At 34.9% G+C, this 27,414-nt stretch overlaps 1 protein-coding gene across 1 annotated transcript in view; it reads right to left on the bottom strand.

Moving 5' to 3' along the window:
• The window catches only part of DSCAM (DS cell adhesion molecule), a 712,116-nt gene that overhangs the window by 161,297 nt on the left and 523,405 nt on the right, over positions 1–27,414 (bottom strand). The window contains exon 15 of the mRNA XM_074213849.1: positions 12,559–12,726. Within this exon, the coding sequence (XP_074069950.1) occupies positions 12,559–12,726 (168 nt within the window). The remainder of the gene's footprint in view (positions 1–12,558; positions 12,727–27,414) is intronic.

Below are 27,414 nucleotides of genomic sequence, written 5' to 3'. Positions count from 1 at the left end.
CTACAGCATAGGTAACAGTATAGATATAATAGTGGGAAATGTTATAACTTTTTTCCCCTCTCCAGTTTCTGGGTCAGCTGCACAATAACCAAATCACAGTCTTGTTTCTTCTCTATTTCTTTTTAAAATATCTCATAATGATCAATGTTGGAAGGGATGTAAGAAATCTGGGACACTAATACACTGTTGGTGGAACTGTGAACTCATCCAACCTTTCTGGAGAGCAATTTGGAATTACACCCAAAGGGCAACAAAAATGTGCATACCTTTGATCCAGCAATACCATTACTGGGTCTATACCCTGAAAAGATCATGAAAAAGGGTAAAAACATCACTTGTACAAAAATATTCATAGCAGCTCTGTTTGTGGTGGCAAAGAATTGGAAATCAAGGGGATGTCCGTCAATTTGGGAATGTCTTAATAAACTGTGGTATATGTATGAGATGGAACACCATTGTGCTATTAGAAACCAGGAGGGATGGAAATTAAGGGAAGGCTGGAAGGATTTGCATGAAGTGATGCTGAGTGAAGAGCAGAAGCAGAAAAACACTGTACACCCTAACAGCAACATGGGAGTGATGATCAACGTTGATGGACTTGCTCAGGGACAATTTTGGGGTATCTGTGATGGAGAATACCATCTATATCCAGAGAAAGAATTGTGGAGGTTTGAACAAAGACCAAAGACTATTAACTTTAATTAAAAAAAACAAAAACCCAGTATCTTATTATATTATTTTTCTATGTCTTATACTTTATTTTTCATCCTTAGGGATATGATTTGTCTCTCATCACATTCAACTTAGATCAGTGTATACCATGGAAACAATGTAAAGACTAACAGACTGCCTTCTGCAGGGGGTGGGAGGAGGGAAGTGAGTTTAGGGGAAAAATTGTAAAATTCAAAATAAATTAATAAATAAAATAAAATATTTCATATACTTGAACTACATTGTATCATCCCACCCATCTCCCTCTCCAACCTCATAAAAAAGAATATTTGGAAATTCATGAACCTAATTGATCATTTGAAGCTTGGAAAATTTGTGTTCCTTGCAATGAAACTATCCCTTCTGAAAGGTACACATTGGTAACCATGACAAAGAGGTTTCTTCTAAGGAGTCCTCCATCTTGGGCAATAAAGAGAAGAAATTCAGTATACTGTTAAAATCAATGATTTTATAACTCTAAAACTTGACCCTGGGAAAGTTAATCTATGAACTTTAGTAATCTCATTTATAAAAGCAGCATAGAAATATTCTTACTATTTACCTTAGCAGTTGTTGCAATAAAAATAAAAGCAAGCACCATTAATTTTTATAATTCTTCTTATTAAAATTGGAAAGGTTGCCTTAGGAAAATTGAAATTCCTATTCAGAATATTTGGTTTGAAAAAAAGAAAAATTAAGGAAACAAATAAGCAAGTATGCATAAAATAAATTCTCTTGAGTCATCGCTGGTATTTCCCAGTGACAATCATAGTACTTCTCACACAGTAGATGTTTAATAAATATTTGTCATGTGAATATTTTAGTGGGCACTACTTATTTCTGGCTTTCCCCTCAAAAGAATTAGCTAGGTTTTTTTTAAGCCTGATGTTATTTTAGTTTAGTTATTCTAAAATTTACCTCTAACAAACCCATGGAAACCATTGCTCATTTTTTAAAAATGCTTTTTTGTTTTATGTTATAGCTGTTTTTACACACCCTTTACAGAAAAAAAAACAATTAAAGTAAAAACATCCCCTACTGAAATCTTGTCTAACATTTTTATGCTAGTGAAAGCTCCTGGAAAATTCTAAGTCTCCTCCTTGCTCTGACCAGTAGTTTGTAAAAATCCAGCTCCTGGGCAGAGATAGCTCCAAGGATATTTATGCTATGTTGCTTTTGTAATCTATCAACTATCTCTTCCCTTTCCATTATGAAATTCAGCTGTTCTGTCATATAAACTACTTCCCCTATGAAGCCAGTATTTCAAATGACTCTTTGGTTAAAATTGCAAATAACTCATAACCCATTGTTCCATATATCTACCTTGCTGCCCCTGCTAAGGGTATATAATCCCTGTTGTAACTTTCCTCTTTAAGTATCCTTATCTGAAAGGACTGCATTGCCTTGAATTGCAAATCCGTCACCCTGAATAAATGCCTCACTTTATTTACAAATCAAGGGATCTTTAAAGTTGATTTGAGTTATTTTAGATGGACTATATTAATCCCTTATCTCTTCAGTTGGGGGAGAAGGAAGGAAATTATGTTGGAGAAGTATTACCATTACTTAGGAATAAGTTTTCTTTTTAGTGATTCTTTCAGGCATTATTATTAATGTGCCAAAAAAGAATATACAGTTTAGTCACTTTCTTGGATCATTCCAAATTAAATTTAATTGCAAAGATACATCATTATATCAGCAGTGAATTAGTGTATTCTCATAGACTCATCAAGGTTGATGAGTCTCATCTTTTTTTTTTAATTTTTGCCAATTTACATGAAGTGAGATGAAACATTAGAACTATTTCAATTTTCATGTCTCTTTCTATTACTCATTTATTATTTTCATGTGGTCAATTAATACTTTTTCATCCTTACTACTTACTTTGTCATAACCCATACATTTAATCCTCCTGATCCATAATGAACAAACATACTTTTTTCCTTAAACTTTTCCCTTTTTCTGTCTTTTCATCTTCTGTTACCCCTGAGACTTGGTTCCTTCCTGATGACACTGACTTCCAAATATATTTTCCAGTATGACTTATACTTTTATGCATGCTCCCTGACTTACTGATTTTGGTGGGAGAATCCTACTTCCTTTCTCAATTGCCTCATTGTCTGAAATGTAAGATGCACAAATTCAGAAAATCCACCCCAAATGTTCACATGACCTATTTGTGCACAACCTATGGTAGAGCATTCTGAACTCATATTCATCCAACCAGCTACAGTTGGACACTATAACTTGACTCTTAACATTTTGATATTATCATGCTTCTCTTTGAGAACAAAGGACAGTAGCTACCACCACTACTGTCTGACCCAGACAGTGTCATCTCAAATTCCTCAACATTTTCTAGTTCCTCAATTTAGTCCTATGATGTAGTCTAGATTTCCTATAATCCCATTACTCCATTCCATAGTCTACACAGAGATGGTCATACCTTTGACCTTGCTATTGCTAAATTTTCTATTACCATATTTGTGAACTCCAGAATTCCTTTAGCTGATTTTAGTCTTTTCCAAACTCTTTTGATTACATGATATGTTTCTGAAAGTAGTTAAGAAAAATCACAAAATCCATTATAAATTTAGGCTACCTAATTCTGAACTGAGTCTTCATTGAAGCAGGGCAATCTTTTATGCCTTTCTAATATATTTTTTTGCTCTTTCATGAAATATAACTTCCCACAGCACTCCTTCCCATATCTCAGCTGAGGATCTCACCTTATACTTCACACACACACACACACACGTGCGCGGGCATGCATGTGCATATAGTGTGGAAATCTTTTGCTGAGAGTTCTCTCAGTTCCTTTGTTTCTCATTTCACATCACTCAAATTTGTTATCCCACTGTCTCTCATGAAAAGATGGCCTTTCTTCTTAGTACCTTGACAAGCTTCCTTGATCCTATCCCTTTTCCCTGTCTATTCTTCTATCATATCTCTTTGACCTGTTTTGCTTTCTCTGACTCTCACTCCCTCAATAGATTTCTCTCTTATCTTCATTCTCTCCTTATCTACTGACATCCTTGCCTAAAAAGAAGCCTATTCTCATCCTTAAATTAAAATAAACCCTCACTTGATTCAGTCATTTTCACTGTCTCTAAATTTACTAATTAAAAATAAATTATGACTCTAATGACTTAGACTTTGTTCTTGACCTTTTTGTAGTATTTGATACTATTGGTCACTCTCTTTTCTTGGATACTCTCTGCTCAGTAGGTTTTTAGAACACTGCTTTCTCTTGGTTCTTTTCCTACCTGTATAATCTTTCTCAATATCCTTTGCTAGATATTTGTCCAGGTCATGTCCAGTAACCAAAAGTGTTTTCCAAGATCTATCTTTTTTTTCTCTTCTCCTTTTATGCCATTTTGCTTAGCAATCTCATTAACAAATTTGGATTTAATTGTTCTCGCCATCCAGATCTCTGTGAAACTGCTGTATTATTTATTAATTTTTGATCGATTGAATCTAAGAGTTATAGTTTAGTTTTAATTACTAGAATCAGTATGTTTGAATTAATTTGATCTAAAAGACAGATTGACTACATAATATTAAAGTTTATAAGATGGTGTAACTTCTTTATAAGATTTAACTTCTTCATTTCTCTGGGCTACAGCTTGAACTTATTGAGTTAACATGGTAATAATATATTCTTCCTGCCTATAAGCCTATCATGGGATCATTGTAGTGTATATGATCATTGCCATTGGACTTTTCAGGCTTTCCAGAGGATGCTGACTGAATCTTTGTTTTCCCTTTACCATGAACTTTGGAAAAAAAAAACACTTTTTGTAAGCAAATCAGAATGAATCTGCTAAATGTAAGCCCTCCCTATACCTTTATCAGCTGTATAGAGCCACTGAGATGGCATTGCTGGCTTTGCTAATAGGTGATCATACTTAGAAATTGGGCATAAGTTTCTCTTATTGAAGATTTTTAAAAGTTAACAGCTTCGACCTTTTTCCTGGTTTCCAGGCAGGAAGCAATTACTAACTGTCTTTTGGAAATATTAAATTTGGAAAAATTAAAATGTTAAATTTTAGACAGCTCAACCTCATTATGTCCAAATTATAACTATTTTTTCCTCCAGAACATTCCCCTCTTTCATACTTTCCTATTACTGTCAAAGGGACCGCTATCCTTCTAGTCATCCAGACTTTTAATCTCAGTGTCATCATGACACTAACCGCTCACACATCCGTTATATTTAAACTGTTTTCAAGTCTTATAATTTCTACCTTCACATTATCTTCCATATATGCAATTATATAACCACCATATGCATGCAGACCTAACTCAATGAACTTCAGTGACTCCCTGTTACCTCCAGGATCAGATATAAGATGTTCCATTTGACAGTAAAAGCTCTATGCAATTTCATAAATTCCTACCTTTCCTTGACTTTGTTCTCCTTTATATACTCTATGATCTAAAAATGACATTTTATCTCTATTCATTACTTTTTCGTTGTCCTCCAGACCTGGAATGCTTTCCTTTCTCACTGTTTCCCCTTGATTGTCTCGCTTTCTTTAAGGCTTAGTTCAAATTTTGCCTCTTCAAGAGACCTTCCCTAGCCTGCCCAATTGTCAGTACCATCTCTCTGAGATTGCTTACCTTCAATTTAACTCTAAATATCTTTTAAATACATTGTTATTTATATGTGGTCTCTGCATTGGAATATGAGCTTCCTAAGGCTATGGACTATTGCTTTGTCTTTCTTTGGCACTAAATACAGTGCTTAGTAAACACTAATTAATTGACATATAATTTTATTGTAGAGAAACCATTCTCCAAAACAAAAACAGGATTGTGTGAGTATGCATTTGTTTTAAAGTTTACTAACCTGTGTACTTTTTTAATTAAATTTTTCAAAATTTTTGTACAAGTGATTTTTTTTATACATAACTAAAATATTCTTGCTGAAGAGTAAGCATAATACCCCTTCCTCCCCAAAAATATAGACCCTCATGAGAAATAAAGTAAAAGAAAGAGAAAAAAATATGTTTCAGTCTTATTTCTGATACCATCAGCTCTATCTTGGGTGGATCACATTCTTTATAATAAGTCCATCACAAAAGTTACTTCCATATTTTTCCACTGCTGATTGTAATTCCCTCCATCCATTCTCTCTCCTTTCACTCTGCCCCTCTTCTAAAATGTGCAGTAGGGTAGCTGAGTGGTGCAGCGGACTGATCACCGGCCTTGGGGCCAAGAGACCCTGAGCCCACATACCACCCCTGAGGCCCAATAACCACCCAGCCCTGTGGTCCTGGACAGGGCTCCCAATCCTAGCCCCTTACAAGAAGTAAAAAAGAAACTGTATCATACTTAACTATTCCTTCTATGATCTACCCTCTCTTCTATCCACCCCCTCCCCCTTCCCCTCCCCCTTTCCCCCTTCTCTCCTTTTTTACTCTAGATGTCTATACCCTATTAAGTGTATATGGTGTTTCTTCTCTGAGTCCTTTCTGATGAGAGTGAAGGTTCCCTCATTTCCCCTCACCTTCCCCCCTTCCATATCATTGCAATAAAATAAAAAATATCTTTTATATGAAATATCTTAGCCTATTCCACCTCTCCTTTCTCTTACTCCCAGTACATTTCCCTTTTAGCCATTGACTCCATTTTTACAATATATTATATCTTCAAATTCAGCTCTCTCCTGTGCTTCATCTATATAAGTTCCTTCTACCTGCTCTATTGAATGAGAGGTGTCATGTGAGCATTATCAGTATCATTTTTCTATGCAGGAATACATGTAGTTCATCATCACTAAGTCCCTCCTATTTTACCCTTCTCCTCCACTCTGTATGCTTCACTTGAGTCCTGTATTTGAAGATCAAACTTTCTATTCAGCTCTGGTTGTTTCAACAGGAACATTTGAAATTACCCCTGGGTCATTGAAAGTCCATTTTTTTCCCCTGGAAGAGGACGCTCAGTTTTGCTGGGTAGTTGATTCTTGGTTGCATTCCAAGCTCTTTTACCTTCTGGAATATTATATTCCAAGCCCTATGAGCCCTTAATGTAGTTGCTGCTAAGTCCTGTGTGACCCTGACTGCAGCTCCATGATATTTGAATTGTGTCCTTCTGGCTGCTTGTAATATTTTCTCTTTGACTTGAGAGTTCAGGAACTTGACTGTAATATTCCTGGGGGTTGTTTTTTTTTTTTTTTGGATCTCTTTCCGGGTGGAGATCGGTGGATTCTCTCAGTTTCTATTTTGCTCTCTGCTTCTAGGATATCTGGGCAATTTTCCTGTAGGAATTCTTTAAAAATGAGGTCAAGGCTCTTTTCCTGATCATGGCTTTCAGGTATCCCAATAATTTTTAAATTATCTTTCCTGAATCTGTTTTCCAGATCAGTTGTTTTTTCAATGAGTTGTTTCACATTTTCTTCTAATTTTTCATTCTTTTGGTTTTGAAGTATTGCGTCGTGACTTCTCATAAAGTCAACAGCTTCCTTTAACTCCATTCTACATCTGAAGGATTTGTTTTCCTCAGAGAGCTTTCTTATCTCTTTTTCCATCTGGCCAATTTTGCTTTTTAAAGTATTCTTCTCCTCAATAACTTTTTGAACTGTTTTGTCCATTTGACCTAAGCTGGTTTTTAACATGTCATTTTCTTCAGCATATTTGTTTGGATCTTCTTGACTAAGCTGCTGACTTCATTTTCATGTTTTTCCTGCATCTCTCTCATTTTTTCCCCCAATTTTTCTTCTATCTCCCTTACTTGATTTTCAAAATCTTTTTGATCGCTATCATAATCTGAGTCCAACTTTTGTTTTTCCTGGAGTCTTTAGAAGCAGGAGTTTGTACTTCCTCATCTTCAGATTGAGTATTTTGATCCTTCTTGAGATCATAGACAATATATTTCTCAATAGTGTTCCTCTTTTTAATCTGTTTATTCATTTCTCCAGATCATGCCTGGTTTTAGGGTGCTTCCTGAGCTTTTGAGTATTATTGGAACCCCCCCCCCCACACACATATACAAGGATCTCAGTGTATGAATCTATGACTTCCCTCCTTGTCTGTGAATGACCACAAGCTCACCCCTCTTCCATGGGGCTGAGGGGGAGGCCTTGTTCTATTGGGGGGGGCCTAGACTGCAATCAGGATCTGAATGTGGTCAGAGCCCCAGAGCCCTGTTCCAGGTACAAAGCACAAATCTTGGAAGTCTCCCCTATGCTGGTGGCTGCTGTTGCTGCACTGACCCAGCTGACTACTGCAACTGCCCTGATGTCCTGGGCTTTGTGCTTGCTCTTGCAGAGATACCCTCCCACACTTATCCTCCAAGTTATGCCCAGTGCTCCCCAGGGTGTAGGTCAGGGAAATGCCCCTGCTGCTGAGAGCCATGACTCCCAAGAGCTCTGGGGCTGACTCATGGAGGCTGAAGTTTCTTCACTCTGGTGGGTCACACCTTTAACCCCATGGAGTGGACTTTTTCTACTGTTTTCCAGGTTACCTTGGTCTGGAGAATTGCCTCACTGGATCTTTCTGTGGGTTCTGTCTCTCAAAAATTTAGTTAGAGTCATAATTTTAAGATTTTTGAAATATTATGGAGAGAACACCTAACTGTTCTCCCATTGCCCTCTTGGCTCTGCCCCCCCCCCCTGTACTTTTTTGGCAAGGCAATGGGGTTAAATGACTTATCCAAGGTCACAGAGCTAGGAAATCATTAATTATTTGAGGCTAAGATTTGAACTCAGGTTCTCCTGACTCTTACTATGTGACCTTGGGCAGGTCACTTAATCCTGATTGCTTCAATCCAGGGCCATCTCCAGTCATCCTGATTCATATCTGGCCACTGGACCCAGATGACTCTGGAAGAGAAAGTGAGGCTGATGGCTTAGTACAGCACTTCCTCACTCAAATCCAAATCACATTCTTGTCATGACATCATCTCCCTGATATTGCAGTCTTCTTTGAAAATGAAGGACAAACATTATTTGTTTTAAAAGTTTTACTTACGCTTATAACTTCATAAGATAAATAAGTGAAAGCTAAATGGTAAAAATATAAATTTTATAACATTGAAGACAGCAAGTATTGATTGTGAATCAGCAATCCGGCAATAGTCTAAGAATGACAGTGGTTTGTAAATGATCAGACATAGGACAGAAAGATTATTCACCTGCTCTCCTGCCTGGAATAAAAGATACTGCCATGGCAACTGCCATTTGAAGCTGAGGTCAAACAGAAAGGGAAATTAAAGCATTATAAGCATAAAGTAACAGCTAGTGCCAGTGGTCATGGGCCATAACAAAATGCAGCATAAATTCAGTCATTGTATAGAAAGCATCTGGGGGTAGTGGAAAGGTGGCATGAGGTGGAAAGGTGGTATAATTTTTTTTAAAACTGCAAGTGCAAAGTCTTTCATTGTTAATGGATAATATTCCCAGAAAACTTATTTTCAAATATTTAGTATACTGAAGTACCAGGGATTTTTGCTAAAACTGAAGATCATATGAAGATCAAAAGCAGGTTCAAAGTTAGAAAATACATGTGACACATTTATTTATCTGAAATTTATAACAATTTCTTTAAAATTTTCAAAACACACACACACACACACACACAAATTATCTCATGTGAGCCTCACAACAATCCTGAGGTAGATATCAATATCCCTGTTTTATAGATAAGATGCTGTGGTTCATAGAAATTAAGTCATTACCCATAGTCACACAGCTGCTAAGTGTTAGTATTGGAGTATGAACAAAAGTCTTCTAAATCATGTTGAAGTGATCTATCCACACTCTCAAGGTAATACTAAAGAATTCAGGGAACTCTAAAAATTCACAATACATTAATCTTCACAAAATCATTTGAACATAAGAAAGGGAAAAACAAAACAAAATATTGTAATGGTCATGTAGTTTGGGAGACAGAGTATTCATGTAAAAAAATCAAGCTTACATATAACAGAGGAAAGAAGCTAAATTAGAAGGTCTAAACTGAGACTTATCTTGTAATCAAGTATTTAAGTATAGGTATGCATTAAATTTTTTTTATGCTATATACTTTAAGCTAGTTTTCATGGTTTTTTGTGTTCTATAAAGACCATAACAACTGCACTGTTCCACATACAATTATCCAAGCTGCCTTTTCTGACTCTGAACTAACCCTAACTCTTTCCATTACTATTGCTATCACTTGATTAAGAACCATATCCAGTCACCTACAAGAAAAACAGCAAGAGTTCTCCGATTGAGATCCTGTGAAATTCAATGAGGCAATAGAAAAATAAAATGAATAGAAAAATAAAATTTATTTTAGTCTTCCATTTAATCTCTGTTATTCCTGAAAAAACAATGTATCTGTTCCTGGGTACATGAAATAAGTAGGAGATGGTCTGGTGTAATTAATGAATTAACAGAGATTCAGGAGACGGAAGGTCACTGCTTAGCAACTGTGCAAACTTGGGCAAAACATTTCATCACTATGGACTGTTCTCTCTTTTGCAAAATTAGAAAGTTAGCAAAGACATCAGTTAATGTTAAACACTCACTTGAAGAAAAACTGCAAGGATACTAGAATTAAATTTAGCAAAAACTGGGTATAGAACAACATCTCATATCATAAATCAAAATAAAATACAAATGAATACAGGGCATGATACCATGAGCAAATTAAGGGAGGAAGGAAGAAATTATCTTCCAGATTTATGCATAAAGGAAGAGTTTAGGACTAATGAAGCAACAAAAAGGATCACAGGAAATAAGAGGCAATTTTTATTTGTATATTTAAAGAAAGATTTTATACAAACAAAACCAATGTAGTTAATGAATCAAATGGAAACAGATAATTGGAGCAAAAAACCTCACCTCTTTATAACAAATTTCTCTGCTTGGGGTTTTATATACATGCTATGTCAGGAAATTCAAATTTATAAGACTGCCATGCATTGATAGATAAATGGTGAAAGGATATGAACAATGACTTCCTCCTTCACTCCCTCCCTCCCTCTCTATCCCTCTCTGACTTTCTGCCTTCCTGCCTTCCTGTCTTCCTTCCTTGCTTCCTCCCTCCCTCCCTCCCTCCCTCCCTCCCTTCTCTTTCCCTTTCTCCCTGTCTCTATCTTCTTGCTCTGTCACTCTCTCTGTCTCTGTCTGTCTCTGTCTGTCTCTGTCTCTCTCTCTCTCTCTCTCTCTCTCTCTCTCTCTCTCCCTCTCTCTCTCTCCTTGCTCTCTGTATTTTGCTTTTTCCTATCTTACCCAGTCTATAAGTACAGTGACCATTCATTTGGCCCAATCATGCTGTTTATCAGCTCTTTTTGCACCTCCTTAAGTAATTTGGTTACCTTCTATTCTCAGGAGTTTATCACTTTTTGTTCTAGCATTGGTGTTCACACTTAAGCTTAGTGTAGCTCAGAATTCTTGAGTTCAATTCTAGCCTCCACCTCCCAAGTAAAAAGGCTCATAGTTACTTACTAGTGGTTTTCAAAAAAAGAAATACAATCAACTATCATGTGGAAGAATGTTCCAAAATGATTCATAATTAGATTCCATCTTGGACCCATTAGGTTGGCAAAGATGACAAAACAGATAAATCACAAATCTTGGAGGGGCTATAGAAAAATAGGCCTCTACTAAGTAAAACTATGAATTAGGTCATTCATTTTGGAAAACAAAGTAGAACCATACCCCTAAGTTACTAAACTTTGTATTTATTCTTTTTTGACCCAATTTTACCATAACTAGGCCCATATCCCAAAATGATCAAAGAAAGAAGAAAAGGATCAATATGTACAAAAATATTTATAGCAACTCTTTTCAAAGAAACCCCAAACTGAAATCTAATGAGATGTCTTCCTATTGGGGAACTGTTAAACAAATTGTGTCATACGAATTTAGTAGATATTATTGTGCCATAAAATTATAAAATATATAGATTCTGAAGAAACTGAGTTCTATTTCTAAAAGTCTGATTTAGAGTGAAGCATAAATAATAAAATGATTTATATAATGTCACCAACATTATAGAGAAAAATAACGGAATAACTTTAGGACTCTGACCAATACAATGATAAACTAGAAAGCCGGGAGAATAATGGGAAAGAAATAAATCCTCGTATAAATATTTTTAAAAAGAAACAAAATATTGTTTCAGAATAAATGGCATGGGCAAATAGGTGGTATAGTAAATATCATGCCAGGTCTACAATCAGGAAGATGAATTCAAATCTGACCTCAGACACTTACTAGTTGTGAGACCCTGGACAAGTCACTAAACCCTTTGTCTCAGTTTTCTCATCTGTAAAATGAGTTGGAGAAGGAAATGTCAAACCACTTTTGTATCTTTACAAAGAAAATTCCAAGTAGGGTTACAAAAGAGTTATACAAGACTGAAAACAGGTAAATGACAACAAATAAATGGCAGCAACAGCATAATAATTTTTTTTTAGTTTTTTTCAAGGCAATGGGGTTAAGTGGCTTGTCCAAGGCCACACAGCTAAATTAAGTGTCTGAGGCCGGATTTGAACTCAGGTACTCCTGACTCCAGGGCTGGTGCTCTATCTACTGTATCACCTAGCTGCCCCCATAATACTTTTTGAAAAAAATATTCTTCAATTTGAAATGAGCATCTAAAATTTATGAATGCATCTAATTAGTCAGAAGAATCAGAATATTATCTGTCTTTTGTAGACACAAAAACACGCTCTCATTAAAGGTACTAAAAACTACACTTGTAAAGATATAGTTATGATCTGAAAGCTTATTTCCCAAATAGGTTAATACATTCATGGGAAAAAAAGAGATATTGGGCAAATGGAATTTTCAATTTCACAGAAATAACTTGAATGCTATTTTGATTTTAAATAAGAGAAAAAAGTAGACTGTACCTGCTTCATCAGCTGTAATGGTGAGTTCATTGCTGGCTTCACTCTTGCCAATTCGATTTTTGGCATACATGCGGATGCTGTAGGTGGAGGAAGGATGGATATCAATGATGGTGGCCGAGTTCAGCTGAGGGGAAACATCTTTGGTTCTCTGAGCAGAATCCCAGGAGTCTTTTAGGTTTGGTTTTGTTTTTTTCAAAAAAGAAGAGATAGAGACTTGAGTTTTTCCCCTGCCTTTAAAATATTCATGTGATTTTTATTACATATCAAAGTGAATTCTCAAATGCAAAATATTTTAAGTCATTGGGTAAAGTTGGATGTCAGAAAAGTAACACCACCATACCCATGGATCATGCTTTAGCAAAAGAAGGGCTTCTAATTTAACTGTATTCAGGAAGGAATGTTTGAGGGAACACAATACATTATGAATTTTAATAATAATGGTGAATAAAAAGAAGTCAGGGAAACTGAAGCAAGGAGAGTAAAATAAACAAATACATAAATAAATGAGCAAACAAACAAGTACATTTTTTTACAAGGCTCCAAACAAGCATTTAAGGATTGTCTAGAAGTGTAAAAGGAATTATAATGCAAAAAAAAAAAATACTACTTCTTTCTCAATTGAAGAAGAGTCAAAATTAAGTATCTATTAAGAGGAAAACAAAGCAAAACCAAACAAAACTGTCTAGTTAACTTCCACTTCTCAGGCACATAGCAGGAAAAGAAAATAGAACACTGGGCTTGGAGTCAAGATCTGAATTCAAATTTTGCCTCAGACAGCTGCCCAGCTATGTGACCCTGAGCAAGTTATTTATACTGTCTTTACCTCAGTGTAATCATCTGTAAAGTAAGGAAAATAATAGCATCTACCTACTAAAATTGTGAGGATAAAATTAGATGACATTTGTAAAGTGCTTTGCAAATCTTAAATAGGTATATAAATCATTATAAAAATTATGACTATTTTCATTATTTCACTTAAGTATCATTTCATTGAATTCAATAAATCCCATCAATTAATTTAATTAAAACTATTAGTCAAAATCTAAGTACCTACTGTGGTCGTGACACTTTGTTAATGGAGATAGAAAGAAAAACATGAAATAGCCTCTGTCCTCAAAGAGTTTGTTAAACTAATTACTAGAGAAGAAACAGATCATTGATATTCAGATGTGATTCTGGATAGACTGGCAAACAAACCATGGTTTGTTTACCGATCACATAATAATAATATTTTGGGGTAGTATAGTTTGTTATTATATACTTGTATAGTTTGTTACAAATCCCCAGCATTTGGATAAGGAATGATAACATTCTATTGGCTGCAATATTTTTCCACTCTGAATGAATAGAAATTCCTTTCTCTCATTTTCTCTTTGCCTCCCTTCCTCTTTTGTTCTTCGTTTTTATCCAGTAATGAATTAGTAGAGTGTATTCTCAAATATGGGTCCTGGGAAGAGACAAACCATCCCAACTCTCTTTCAAACTCCCACACTTCACTGTGACACTGTATGATGACACAATAGAAAGACCATTAGGAATGTCTGTCCTTTCCAACACAAAGTCCAAATTAGATGCCAACTCTTCCAGGAAATCTTCACTGGTTTCTCCACTTAGTAATGTATCTTCCATCTTTGACCTCAAATAATGCTTAGTTTGTACTTCTTGGAAATTCTTGTATTTGTATCATATCCTGTTTATTGGAATGAGGCCAAGGGACAGGGACTGGATCTTATTTTAAATTTATATATCATTTACCTAGCCACTTAACTGAATTGACAGGAACTAACCCGTGAGATCTTGAAAATATCTCACAATTTATTTGAGCTTCTTTTCTCACTGATAAGCTAAGGAGGTTGACTTGATCTTACAGAGAACTGGCCACTGAAGCCCAGTATTTATGAGCATATACAGAGTGCCACTAATGCAATTTATCATGTGAAAGAGGCTAAGGAGCCCACTCCCAAGAGAGCCATGATTACATGTGATGGAAGTGCCTTGAAGAGATTTTGGAGTATTTATATTCATTCTGTAACTGGTTTTAGTCCACTTACCACATGATGAAGAGGAGCCTCTTTGACTGAAGTTATATATTCAAAACTGGGGGAGGGGGGCAATCAAAAGGCACTAGTTGTCCTTGTCCCTTTCTCTTCAGCTGCCCTCCTGTGGTTTGACATCTTCAAGTCTGCATTCTGGTAAGAGAGGAGAGACAATGCTGTAATGCCAGATGTTGGCCTTGGATGGGGAGTAGTTTCTCCCTATCTGAGGTTGACATGTGGCCTATGAATATGGGTCTCAGTTCTTTTTCTCAATGTTTGCTTTTACACATAAAGTGAAGTAGATCAATCTGGAAGCTATGACCTTTAGAATTTGAAAAGTCAGCAGGGGAGATACCTGAGGTCAAAAAAACCAAGGGGACAAGTCTGTTCTAGGTTTTGAAGCCAATCCAGCATGAGTGCCTTGAGGAGTGAAATGTGGCTTTCAGGATAGTAAGTCAGATAAGGACTTATTTGACAGTGATTCTAATGCTGCATTTGGAGATGAACCTTCTGGGAGTCATTGCATATAGAAGATCTGTTAAGGATGAGTTGGCTCAGATTTCACTCAATTTGGGCTCAAAAATTCACATCCAAATGCAGTATTGGCACCATTGCAGGTAGAGTTCTCATCTCATCTACCATCCTGAAGTCATTTCTCATTCCTCAACACAATAATGCAGGACTGGTTTACACCAGCATGAACTTGACCCTACGATTTCCAAACCTCTGCTGGTTTGTTCTCTTTACTTTTAAAAACTCACAAGATCATAACTACCAGATTAATCTCCTTAATTAGGAAAGGTCACCACCAAGACAAAGAACTGAGGTCTACATGTAGCCTTATAGCATTATCTCTCTTCACTTATCAGAACACAGACATCAGGAGAAGGCAGTGTAAAAGGGATAAGATCAACTAGTGCATTTTGAATGTCCATACCACCTTCCATCCCCCCCCCCCCCAGTTCTGGTTCTGTGATCTTAGTCAATCAAAGAAGCTCCTCTTAATCATGTGACAAGTGAACTAGAACCAGTTATGGAATGTTTGTACATGCTCCAGTGTCTCTGCAAGGCATTTCCATGATACGTCAACATAACCCTGCCAGAAGGAGGCTCCCCAGACTCTTTCACTTATGGAATTGCATCAGAGGCATTCTGCACATTCTCATAAAGACTAGACTCAGTGACTAGTCCTCCATTGCTGGTTACACTCTAAGGTCACTCTTATTTCAAATACTCTGAAATTCTATGATGCTAGTTATAGAGTCCTCATTATATATATTTATTACTGTGAATGGGATTATCTTTAGGGGGTTGAATAGAATTTTTAGAGAAGACCCTTAACTCACTCAAATAGTTATAGGATGATATATCCATTTACCACAGCTCATTATAGAGATCTGGTGCTCAGTTTTAAAGTTTACTTAATAGCTTCCTTGCTCTTTAATCCTTAAGTAATTAAAGATAAGGAAAAAATTATCTTTCTGGAAATGGGTTAGTGAAATTGAGATTTAATCTTTGTGGAACTTCTCTGCAATTTATAGTTTTTTTAGTTGCCTGAGGTACTGAAAAGTTATATGAGTTTCCTTGGTCACAAAATCAGTATAGCACTCTCTTGCTGTATCAAAATGTGTATCCAGATGATTGAACAGTTTTTGCTGAATTCTATGGTTAAAGTGACTCACAAGTTTTACTATTCCTCCTCTACTCCCACCACACTGGAATGAGCCGGAATAGAAATAATAGAAAACTGACACTTATAGTCTCACTGGAAATGCTGTTCTTAACCTTGATTTGTTCTTATAAAAAGGATCATTTTCTGATAGATCAAACATTTCTGATTCTAGGTTAATTGGATAATTCTAATTTCTGCCTCAACTATATGTTGAACATATCAGTATTAGTTACTTTGGTTATGGAAATAATTCACTTTAATGGCTTCACTTTCAAACTCCCCAAATTTTGATCATTACTTGTATATATTTGATTGTGAAAAATCTCTGAATCTGTGCAGAATCATTCCTACTTTCTTCCTTTTAAATATATTATAGTACAGTTAGACATTTTTAGGGTAACAATGGTAGGTTTTGCATCTTTTCTGTCTAGACAAAAGACCTAATGGATATTATTCTTAAAACATGTGAATGAATCTAAGAAAGCTCTAATTATGATAGGAACATCAAAAACTTGATTTTAAACAATTAATAATTAATAAATTTCCCACATCCCTCATGAGGGATGATCAGATTTATGAATGGAATATTATCTAATCTAGTATACTCTTGTAAATCATATTGTTTTGAAATTATCTTTTAATATTATATTTCTACCTTCTTTATAATTGATAAAGAAGGAATTTTCATCAGGTGCTCATTGCAGTATCTTACTTAGGTCTGTCTTCATTAAATAATTTCCCATGTTCTAAAATTTCTCCTTTCCTCCTTCTCCATAATAATTTTTCCAGGATCTCAATTAGTTATCAGGATAGAAGGTAGTCTGATAATAAACAACACAAACCTATAAATAAAATATAATGTGTTTTTTAATACAATATTTTGCCCAAGAAATGACCATCTCATAATGGATTTTTAGGTTCTTCAGGAGGAAAATGGGCCTCTATTGGGGTGAAATCTTGATAACCCTTTTCAAGACACATTATAACAATACTGTCAAACTGAAATAGCAAAAAGATCTCTGCAGCCACATATTTATTCTGTTGTTGTTCAATCTGACTCCTTTGAGATTTTTTTTGGCAAAGATACTGCCATGATTTGCCATATCCTTCTCCATATTGCTTTACAGATGAGAAAATTGAGGCAAAACAGGGCTAAGTGACTTGCCCAGGGTCACACAGTTGGTAAGTGTCTGAGATTAGATTTGAATTCAGGAAGGTGATCTTCCTGACCTCAAGCCTGTAGGGTTTACTTAGGAAATCGCAAATTTATATCTATATTATAGTACATGCTTTGGTTAATTAACATTTACCAATAATATTTTAATCTGATTTGGCTACATTCAATAATTTTCCTGGCCACTGCATGACATAGGCAGATAGTTTGACAATTTCTATCTGTATTTTTGCCTATGAATATGATCAGGCAACATAAAGCAATTTGATTTGAGATCTTTCCCCATATCTGCTTTTAACTTTTGGGGATTTAGGAAGAATAAACATGTTTAAATATTATTCAGTTTTCCATCAATGAAAATAATAGTAACACCTAAAATTTAGGATTAAACTAAATATGAAAAGTATAAATATACTACATGAAATCACCAATGATATCAATAGTAAAACAATGATTTCTATCTTCTTCCTGTTTTAATATCCCTATTAACTTCTTTCTGGGAACAAAAAGTTGCTATCAATAATAGAATATTCCAGAATTATTTTATATTATATGAAAATTATTATTAAACAAGTTTATAACTAAGATTGCAATGTGAACACTTCCCATATATTCTCAAGATCAAAACTGATAATAAAAGAGCCAAAGAAAGACAAAAAAGGAAAGCAGCAAACATGGAATCGGTAAGTTCCTCCATCCCATAAAGGACTACCAAAGAAGAAAGCTCCAGAGATTAAGGGTTCTTTGATTGAAATTAGTGTAATTTGGAAACTAGTAATGCTTTAATAGAATGGTTAAAAAAAATAGCGCAGGCTTAAATTAAGCCAATTCAGAGTGAAAACCTAAAGCTGTTGACCTCCAATTATAGCACAGGGAAATATCAAATGTCAAATGTGACCTGAATCAAGAGATATCCCAGGAGATAGATGATAGATGGATATTGCAAACTGTATCAGTGGACAGAGATTGGCATTAACTTGCTGTTGCAGGACAATACTGTCATCTCAGTCTAGGGCGTTGAAGAAAATGGCCTGGACCCTAGACATCCTACCATTCAGGGACTAGAGGGAAGTTACTTCCAGACTTCACTGGAAAATAGGACATGGACATAACAATCCCAACCAAAAGGGCATGAGATAACAAATCCCGGTCCTGGCACAAAGTCATAATCTAAGTACTTAAACTATAGACATAAATGAAGTGGAGAAAAGATTCCTATATAATAAACACTACTATTAAAATAATTTACAAAGAAATTCCTAAAGCAAGGAAATAATTCCAAAATAATTGCAAGCAAAACCTCAGAAAATAAGAACAAATTGCCCACAGACTTTCAGAGTAGATAGAAGAAATGAAGAGCCCAAATAAGAGATTATAAAATCAAATTTGAACAATTGGAAAAAAATCTTAAGAGAAAAAAATGGCGGCATAATTCAAGTATCTGAAACCTTAAAAAATAAACTAGGGCAAAGGGAATTCAATGATTTGGAGGGGGGGAATAAGAAAAAAATGGAAAAAAAGTCAAAAGCCTGAAAAATTATAAGGATATGTGAGATATCTACTATGCAAAAGAACTGACTTGTGAAACATGAAGAGTGAAGGGGATTTAAGAATTATTTAATTCAAGATTTAGAGGACACATGATAAGACATACAACCCACCTCTTAAAATTTAAAGGACTCAGAGTGCAGATTGAGACACAAACCCACATATTTATTTTTTTGTTTATGTATGTGTTGGATATAACCAATAGGGGAATTTGTTTCACTGAACTACACATATTTGTAAATGAGGTTTTGAAAGGAGAAGTATGAATTTCTATTGATTAAAAATTAATTTAAAAATAATTACAAAACAAAAAATCATGATCAAACAATCTATTAAATCCTGCACCCCATATTTCAGAAATTCACAAAAGAAAATTGTCCAAAATTAATAGAGCCACAGGAAAAATAGAAATAGAAGGAATACATTGCTCACCTCCTAAACACACACACACACACACACACACACACACACACACACACACACACACACACACACACACACACAGAGTCACAGAAACAGATGACACATCTCTTAAATTGAATATATTCAGAGATGGAATAGTCAAAATTCAGACTTTTCAGGACAACAACATCAACAGCAAACTGCTGCAAATAACTAGGAAAAAAAGAAATTAAGCCTTAAGAAATTATAATCATATTTATAAATGACTTAGTAGCGACAACTTGGAATATAGAACAAAATTAAAAATAAAAAATGGCTTATAAACAAGAATTACAACCTGCAAAAGTGAATTTAAATCTATAGGGATAAAATCAGATACATAGCTGAGTAGAATCATTGAAACAGAGAGAGAAGAGACAAGAGACAAAAACTCATAATAGTACTTAAATTTTAACGATTTGAAGGGACCAGAAAATAATCTATTATTTATATACAAATATGGAAAGATTATCTCTTCACAAAGCCCTTGACTTCAAGAATGTCTTCTTAGAGGGAAGAAGGAAAGATCAAGGGTCTGGATGAAATTTTGTATTTTGTTTTGTTTTCAATTTAAATAAGTAAAGAAAAGGAAGGAAAAAGGAGTGCATTAATGAAGAAATGAGGAAGAAGGGGAATAAACTTCTTAATTTTTCATAACTGGGGAGCATCAGAAGAAGAATATACAAATGTATTGTGATGTTATATAGAGTAATCCATCTGGATTAACTAGGTGAATTCAAACCTAGCAGAGAGAACTAACTTTTAATTTTCAGTTTGAGCATTTACACATCAGAAATCAATAAATGCTAAAATCAGGGTCTGATTTATTATTTTGTTGACTGAAAAGACTTAAAGAAAGTGATGAGAAAATGTTAAGGATGAAGATTTAACTTAAAAGTATGTTGGGTATACATTTTCTCTTGAGAACTAGTTGTTAAATATTTACAGGTTTACCCCCAAATGAACCTCACTTTTATCAGATATGGAAAAAAAGAAGATGGAATACACATCTGTGTGTATACATGCACACAAACTGTTTAATGAAGAAATACATCATAGTAAATAGGAAAATAAGTGAGGCATAGAAATAAAAGGAGAGTTTGAGAAAGGGTAGAAAAAGGGAAAGAATAGTCACGATAAATGCCAACTTAATTTATGATGGTATATGTTGATTTGCTTTGCTTGACTACACAGACAGCATTTGTTAAAAGGAAAGATTGATCATTGAAGAAGGAAGGTTAATGGGTAGACATGACAAAAAATGTGAATCAAGAAATCATTTAAAAAATGTTATTATTTGGTTGTTTCAGTCATGTCTGACTCTTCATGACCTCATTTGGGGTTTTCTTGGCAGAGATAGCAGAGTCCTCCAGCTCATTTTAAAGATGAGGAAACTGAGGCAAACAATGTTAAGTGACACATAGCAAGTGTTTAAGGCCTGTTTTGAAGACAGATCTTCCTGATTCCAGGCCCAGTGCTCTAGCCATTATACCACCTCTTTGTCCCTACATTTTTAAAGCAGTTTTTAAAATGCTTTCTTTAAAAAATGAAATATAAAAGTGGAGAAAGGGACAGAATTCTGATTTGGTTATTGCATTGTTAAACATGTTTATGTTAAACTTATTTAACAGAAACTCTCAGTTTATTTTGTTTTTAGTATAATTTCCTTTCTTTTCTTTATATCTTGAAATGTTTGTTTTTGTTGAAGATTAAAGTTCACAATTAAATTTTTTAAAGATTGCTATTAAGTAATCTTTAGTCTTTTGCTCTAAGTTTTACAAACTAGAATCCGAATCTTTCATTCAGAAAGGAATTTAGGAGTCATCTAATGCAAACTTTCATCCCATAAAGTAGGGGTGGGGAATATCTGGCCCCCAGGCCATATAAGGTTCACAAAATGCTTTGGTCTCACACTTTTATGGCAACCACAGGTGGGACTTGAAATTCAAATAAATCTGGGATCTTTTTTTTGTGGTGAATTAATTAATATAGTGGGAGAATGATATTATAAACATCCAAATGGTCCTTGGCAGAATAAAGGTTCCCCATACTCTTACCATAAAAGAACACCCTTCATAATACCATTTACATATGATTATCCAGATTCTGCTCTTGAAATGCTAGAAAATTCACAATGGAATGAAGACTTATTTATTTATTTTTTTAGAAATTATTTACAAAATTAAAGGCCTTCTAAGTGGTATTGGAATTTTACTCTAAATGAAATTTTATCCTAAATATCACAAGAAAGACAAAAATAGAATAGAGAACCAGAGGATTTCTGTTCAGAGGTTGATTATGACACATACTGGTGCTGTTCCCTTTTTTTTTTGCAAGGCAATAGGGAGTTAAGTGACTTGCCCAAGGTCATGCAGCTGGGCAATTATTGTTTATGAGGTCAGAAGGACCAGTGCCCTCTATGTATTGCACCACTTAGCTGCCCCTGGCCAAGAAGCATAATGTCTAAGTTAGAGGTCTGCAAAATGAGGACCAATGGACGGACTCAAAAGGATAAGTGATAATTAAAACAAAGGGTGAGAAAATTGGTCATATTCTATCTTCCCTGTGATAGTCAATTGTGGAATTTGCTTCCAAAACAACCACTTTTCTTCTCATGCCTTAAATGATACTACTTCACATCCAGTCTCTGATCTTTAAGCTAATAAATCTCCACTCTTGTTAAATGAATTTCAGTTCCTCAAGGTAGTTACAAAGTACCTTTCGGTGTATGTGTGGTGGTTTGTACACCAAACAGTGACACTCCCAACCTCATGCATGTAGCCCCTAAGAAGAAAGGCTTTCTATTCTGGGGAAATGACTCAAAAGCAAGAGCCCTACATCTCTCATTTATTGGGATAGTTAGGTGCCTAGGATAAGAAGGCATGGATGGCTTATGATTTATCATCATTATCTTTCTCCCTAACCCCACCTCTTTTCTTCACTTCCCTATTATTGTCACATTAATTCCTTCTAGGCTTATAACCTCAACTCTTCTTCATTCTCCTTTATGTTCCCTCTACTAATTTCCAGATATTTTTCTGCCTCCACATCTCATCCATCTTGTCTTATCTGATTTCTCACACAACAATCATCCTGGTTCAGATTAGGCTGTTTATTGCTCTCCTTTCCTCAAATATCTCCTCTTTCTAATCAATCCTACACACAATTGCCAGAGTAATTTCCCTAAAGATTATTTCTGAGAAGGTCATTCTCTTAATAAACTACAGTGTTTCCTAGAGATTCTAGGATCAATTATTTTCGTCTTTATCACATTCTTTTTCTAACTTCAAGTTTTCTGTTTTAATGTATCTAATTATGTATGTAATTTACAAATAAGAAAATTTAAACATATTGGGAGAAATTATTTTATTAGGAAATATTGACAACCATAATTACCTACATCAGTAGAGAAAGGTTCTTAATTGGGGTGTTTCCAACCCTGATGAATTCATAGTTTCAGTCTCCCTAACTTTAAATATCATTAAGCTTGACCTTTCTTTCAAAAATAATCTTTTAGTTAGTCCTTAATATTTGCCAAATGCTATGCTAAGCACTGGAGATACAAATATCATGAGACAGTCTCTACTCTTAAGGAATTTATAATTCAGTTGGAATAAGGCAATATTTTTTTCCTTTTGGTAAGGCATTGTGGTTAAGTGACTTACCCAAGGTCATACAGCTAAGTATTAAGTGCCTGAAGCTGGGTTTGAACTCAGCTCCTTGTGACTCCAGGGTCAGTGCTTTATTCATTGCACCATGTAGCTGCCCCAAGGCAATGGTATTTTAATCATTGGTAAATTCCTTGATGGTTACAGGCCCTCTTTCTTATTTTTCTATTGCTAGCATCTAGCCTATTGCCTTAAAAATAGTAATAATGATGATGTAATAGAAATCATTTCGATATTTGCAAAGCACTGTCCTTTTTACAGCATTAGGAGGGAGACAAAGGAAGTTTTATATTTTTCCTTTTTTCTGATAAGGAAAGTAAAGTCTTGACTTTAGATGATTTTAATTTTTTTTTTGCTATTTGACCAATATAAAATTGACACAAAGATAAGCATGTGACTCTGAATCTTTGTTTCATATATATATATATAATATATATATATATATATATAAAGTCTATATAAATTTAACATAGTGACTACAATTCTATTCTACTTGTCTGTGCTTCAATGTAAAGTTTCTTCTATTTTCTTCTGTATAGTTAACAAATTTATTTGATGACTTTTCAATTTTTTTCTACTTTTTGGCATTGGGGATACTTTTACATATTCTTCTCCTTGTGATACCACCCATCTTAAAAAACTTAAAAAAAAACTTCCCTTGTAATAAATAAGTAATCAAGGAAATCAAGTCCTTCTATTAATCATATTCTGAAATTAAAAGAAGGTCCATTGTATTGATCATAAAGACAGATTTTTTCAAGGTTCTGCTCTAGTTCATTTCACTATGCCATACATGTTCTCCCAGTTTTTCCCTTACTCCATCCCATTCATGGTTTCCTAAGGTGTAGTAATATATTATTAAATTCACATATAAATTGTTCAACTCTATCCCAATAAATGAGTGTAAACTTTGACACTAGTCATTTGTTAGAACAAAAACGTTAATATAAAATTTTTGTGCATATTGGTCCTCTCTCATCTTTTTTTCGGGGTATATGCTTACTGTAAGTATCATTGAATTAAAGGATATGTATAATTTAGTGACTTTTTGGTGTATATTCCAAATTACCTTCCATATTAGTTAGATCAATTTATACATATATACAGGAAAAATATTCTTAAAAATCTTTTTCATTTATTTGACATTTTTGCCTGATAAGAATTATCAAGTGGAGCCTCAGAGTTGTTTTAATGTGAATTTCTTTTATTATTAATGGTTTGCCATCAATCAACATTAGCCTGTCATATTCCTACAGAAGTCATCTTATTGAACTTACCCATGGAGGTAGCTCTCTCCTCTTTCCAATTTCCAGATTTCCAGTTACATACAACTATCTAAAGCCTTGAGAAATATTCATCCTGAAATTGAATATCTTTAGATATTGATACACTACCTGAGCTCATCCCTCATTGATTAAGAACTCCCATCCCATCATGGTTTCCTAGTATCATGATGCTGGACTTGGAACTGTCATTATTCAAGTCTTACTCTCTCCTCCATAGCTCTCTATACACATCAGCTCTCTAACTTTATTTGGAGTTTTCTTACTCATCTTTCAATGCAATGCCAACTGAAACCTGGCTTCCTTCTGAAGATAAGCTTTCCCAGCTACCCTCTCCAACAGTAGTTGGACTTTTGCTTGCTAGTCAAAGTGGAGAGTTGGAGTAATCCTCTCCCTACTCAATGTCACTTTCAGGCTCTACTACCTCTATTTTCAATCAGCTCTTCTGCTTTGAGGTTCATTCCAACTTTACTTACCACTCAATGACGTTCAAGTAGCTGTTATCTTGGCCTCCAGCCAAGTAATTCTGCTTTTCTCTGTGACTTTAGTGATCTAAATCTTCACCCCATCAGAGCTACACTCAGATATGGTCAAATTTTTAATCTTCTGATCACTTATAAATGGTCCACTTCCATGTGTATGAACTCCAAATTTTCCTAATATGCCTGCAACAAATCTCTCTCCATTCTAGTCAGTCCTCCATTCTACCAGCTAAGTTCTTTTTCTAAAGCACAGTTACAACTATTGTCACCACTCTCTTCAATAAGTTCTAGTGATTTCCTGTCATCTCCATAATTAAATATAAAATCCTCTGTATGCCATTCAAGTCTATTATCATTTAACCCTCTTTATACTTTTCCAATGTAATACCCCAGTATTACAGTGATTCATAGACATTGGTCTCCTTGCCTGAAGCTCCATCTCTCAGTTTTCAGAATCTTCATTGGCTATTTCCCATTACTAGGATGTTCTTCTTCTTCATCTTTTCCTCCTTGTTTCCCCTTTTTCCAAATCTCAACTAAGACCTAATCTTTTATAAGAAGTCTTTGCTAACTTCTCTTAATTCTAATGTATTACCTCTGTGGATTATTTCCCATTTATTCTGTATGTAACTTACTTATACATAGTTGATTATATATTGTATCCTCCTCTTAGATTGTGAGGTCTTCGATGAAAGTGACTTTTTTGCTTTTCTATTGTATTCTCAAGACTTACTATATGATACGTGGAAAATAGTAGTCACCTAATAAATGCTTATTGATTGAGAAAATGACTGTATGTCCAATCCCTTCAACATTCAGTTCTTTTCCAAGTCATGTATCCTGCACTGGCTATACTTTCCTTTCTTTTACATCTTGACCTATTAGTGAACTGGTTCAACACTACAGTGCCACCTTATCCTCTTGCTACCTGACTTCTTGCCATGTTATTCTTTTGCCAATTGTACCCTGTCAAGATTCAGTCTGAGATTACTCCCATAATCTACTGTCTTTGCATCTATTTCTTGTGTGGCTGAGCAAACCCGGAAAAAAAATCACAAAACCATAACAACTGGATTCACCCTTAATTTATATTATATGATCTTTCTTGGACCCTCATTGTAGTCACTTTTTCATAACTCCCCAGTTGATTCACTATCCCTATAATAAAGCCTTTCCATTTCTTTTCTAATTTCCCATTTCCCCCCTACCTCTCACTTTCTTCTCAGTTGAGAATCTTGTCTCGTATTTCACAAAAAAATAGAGATCATTTATTGAGAGTTCCATCTCATCTCCTTTCCTTCATTCAAATACCTTCCACCACTTCTTCAATACTTCTCACATGAAGCAGTTTCCTTTCTCCTTGCAAGCTTCTCTATATGCACAAGTTGTATCAATTCCATTTAGTATTCTCCAATAGATTTCCCATCTATCATTCTTACTTTCTCACAATATTCAGTCTCTCCCTGGCTACTGTTGAAACTCTTCTATCTACACACACACACACACACACACACACACACACACACAGACACACATGTCTATGTCTCCACAACTTTCCAGGAAAATGCTCACTTGATCACATTACTTCAAGTATTCATCCACTATCTCTTCTCCTTTCCCTGACTAAATTCCTTGAGAAGATTATCTACATTGGTACTTCCACTTTTCCTCCCCTCACCCTCTTTCTACTCTCTGCAGGTTGGTTTGATCTCTTAATTCAGCTGGATGTCCCATATACATCTTAACTTCAGCATGTTCAAAATTTGACTCATTCTCTCCCTTGCCATGCTCTCTCCTCTTCCTCATTTTCCTATTACTATCAAAGACATTAACTTCTTCCTAATTACTCAGGCTCATAATTTAGGTGTCATTGTCAATTTCTTATGAATTTTCACATCCTGTATCCAATAAGTTGCCAAGCAATTCTGCTCCCTTCTTTTCTGTCATTGCCATCACCTTCCTGCAAGGTCCTCCTCACTTCATCTGGATTATTGCAATAGCTATTTTCCTATTCCATTCCATCATCCACCCAGATGTCAAATTGATCTTCCTAAATTTCAAGTGAGATCATGTCATCCCCTTTTTCCAATAAATCTGTCTCTTTCCTATTTTTCTAGTCTTTTATATCTTATTCCACTCCACAAATTCAAGATCCAGTGACACTAGCTTTTTTACAGATCTTTCATTAATTCACTTCATCTTCTTATTCCTGTTATTTTTACTGCCATGTCAATTCCATGTTTAAAATTCTTACTCTTCTTATCTTCTAGGTTCCCTGACTTCCTTTAAGTTCTAGTTCAAATTCTACCTTTCACAAAATACCTTTTCTAGTCTCCTTTGATGCTAATTTCCCTCCCAAAATTTTCTCCCCAATTTATCCTGCCTACATTTTAATTTGTTTAAGTTTATACAATTTGTCTCTTATATTAGACTGAATTCCTTGAGAGCATGAACTGTTCTTTTTTTCTTTTTGTCCTTTCTTGCTTGTTGTCACATTGCCTATCACGTAGTAGGCCCTTAAATAAATGTGTGTTGACAACTTTACAAAGAAT

This window comes from Macrotis lagotis, chromosome 1 (genome assembly GCF_037893015.1).
Source record: "Macrotis lagotis isolate mMagLag1 chromosome 1, bilby.v1.9.chrom.fasta, whole genome shotgun sequence".
NCBI lineage: Eukaryota > Metazoa > Chordata > Mammalia > Peramelemorphia > Peramelidae > Macrotis > Macrotis lagotis.
The sequence above is the reverse complement of the archived record's forward strand: the minus strand, read 5'-3'. Positions and strand labels throughout refer to the sequence as shown.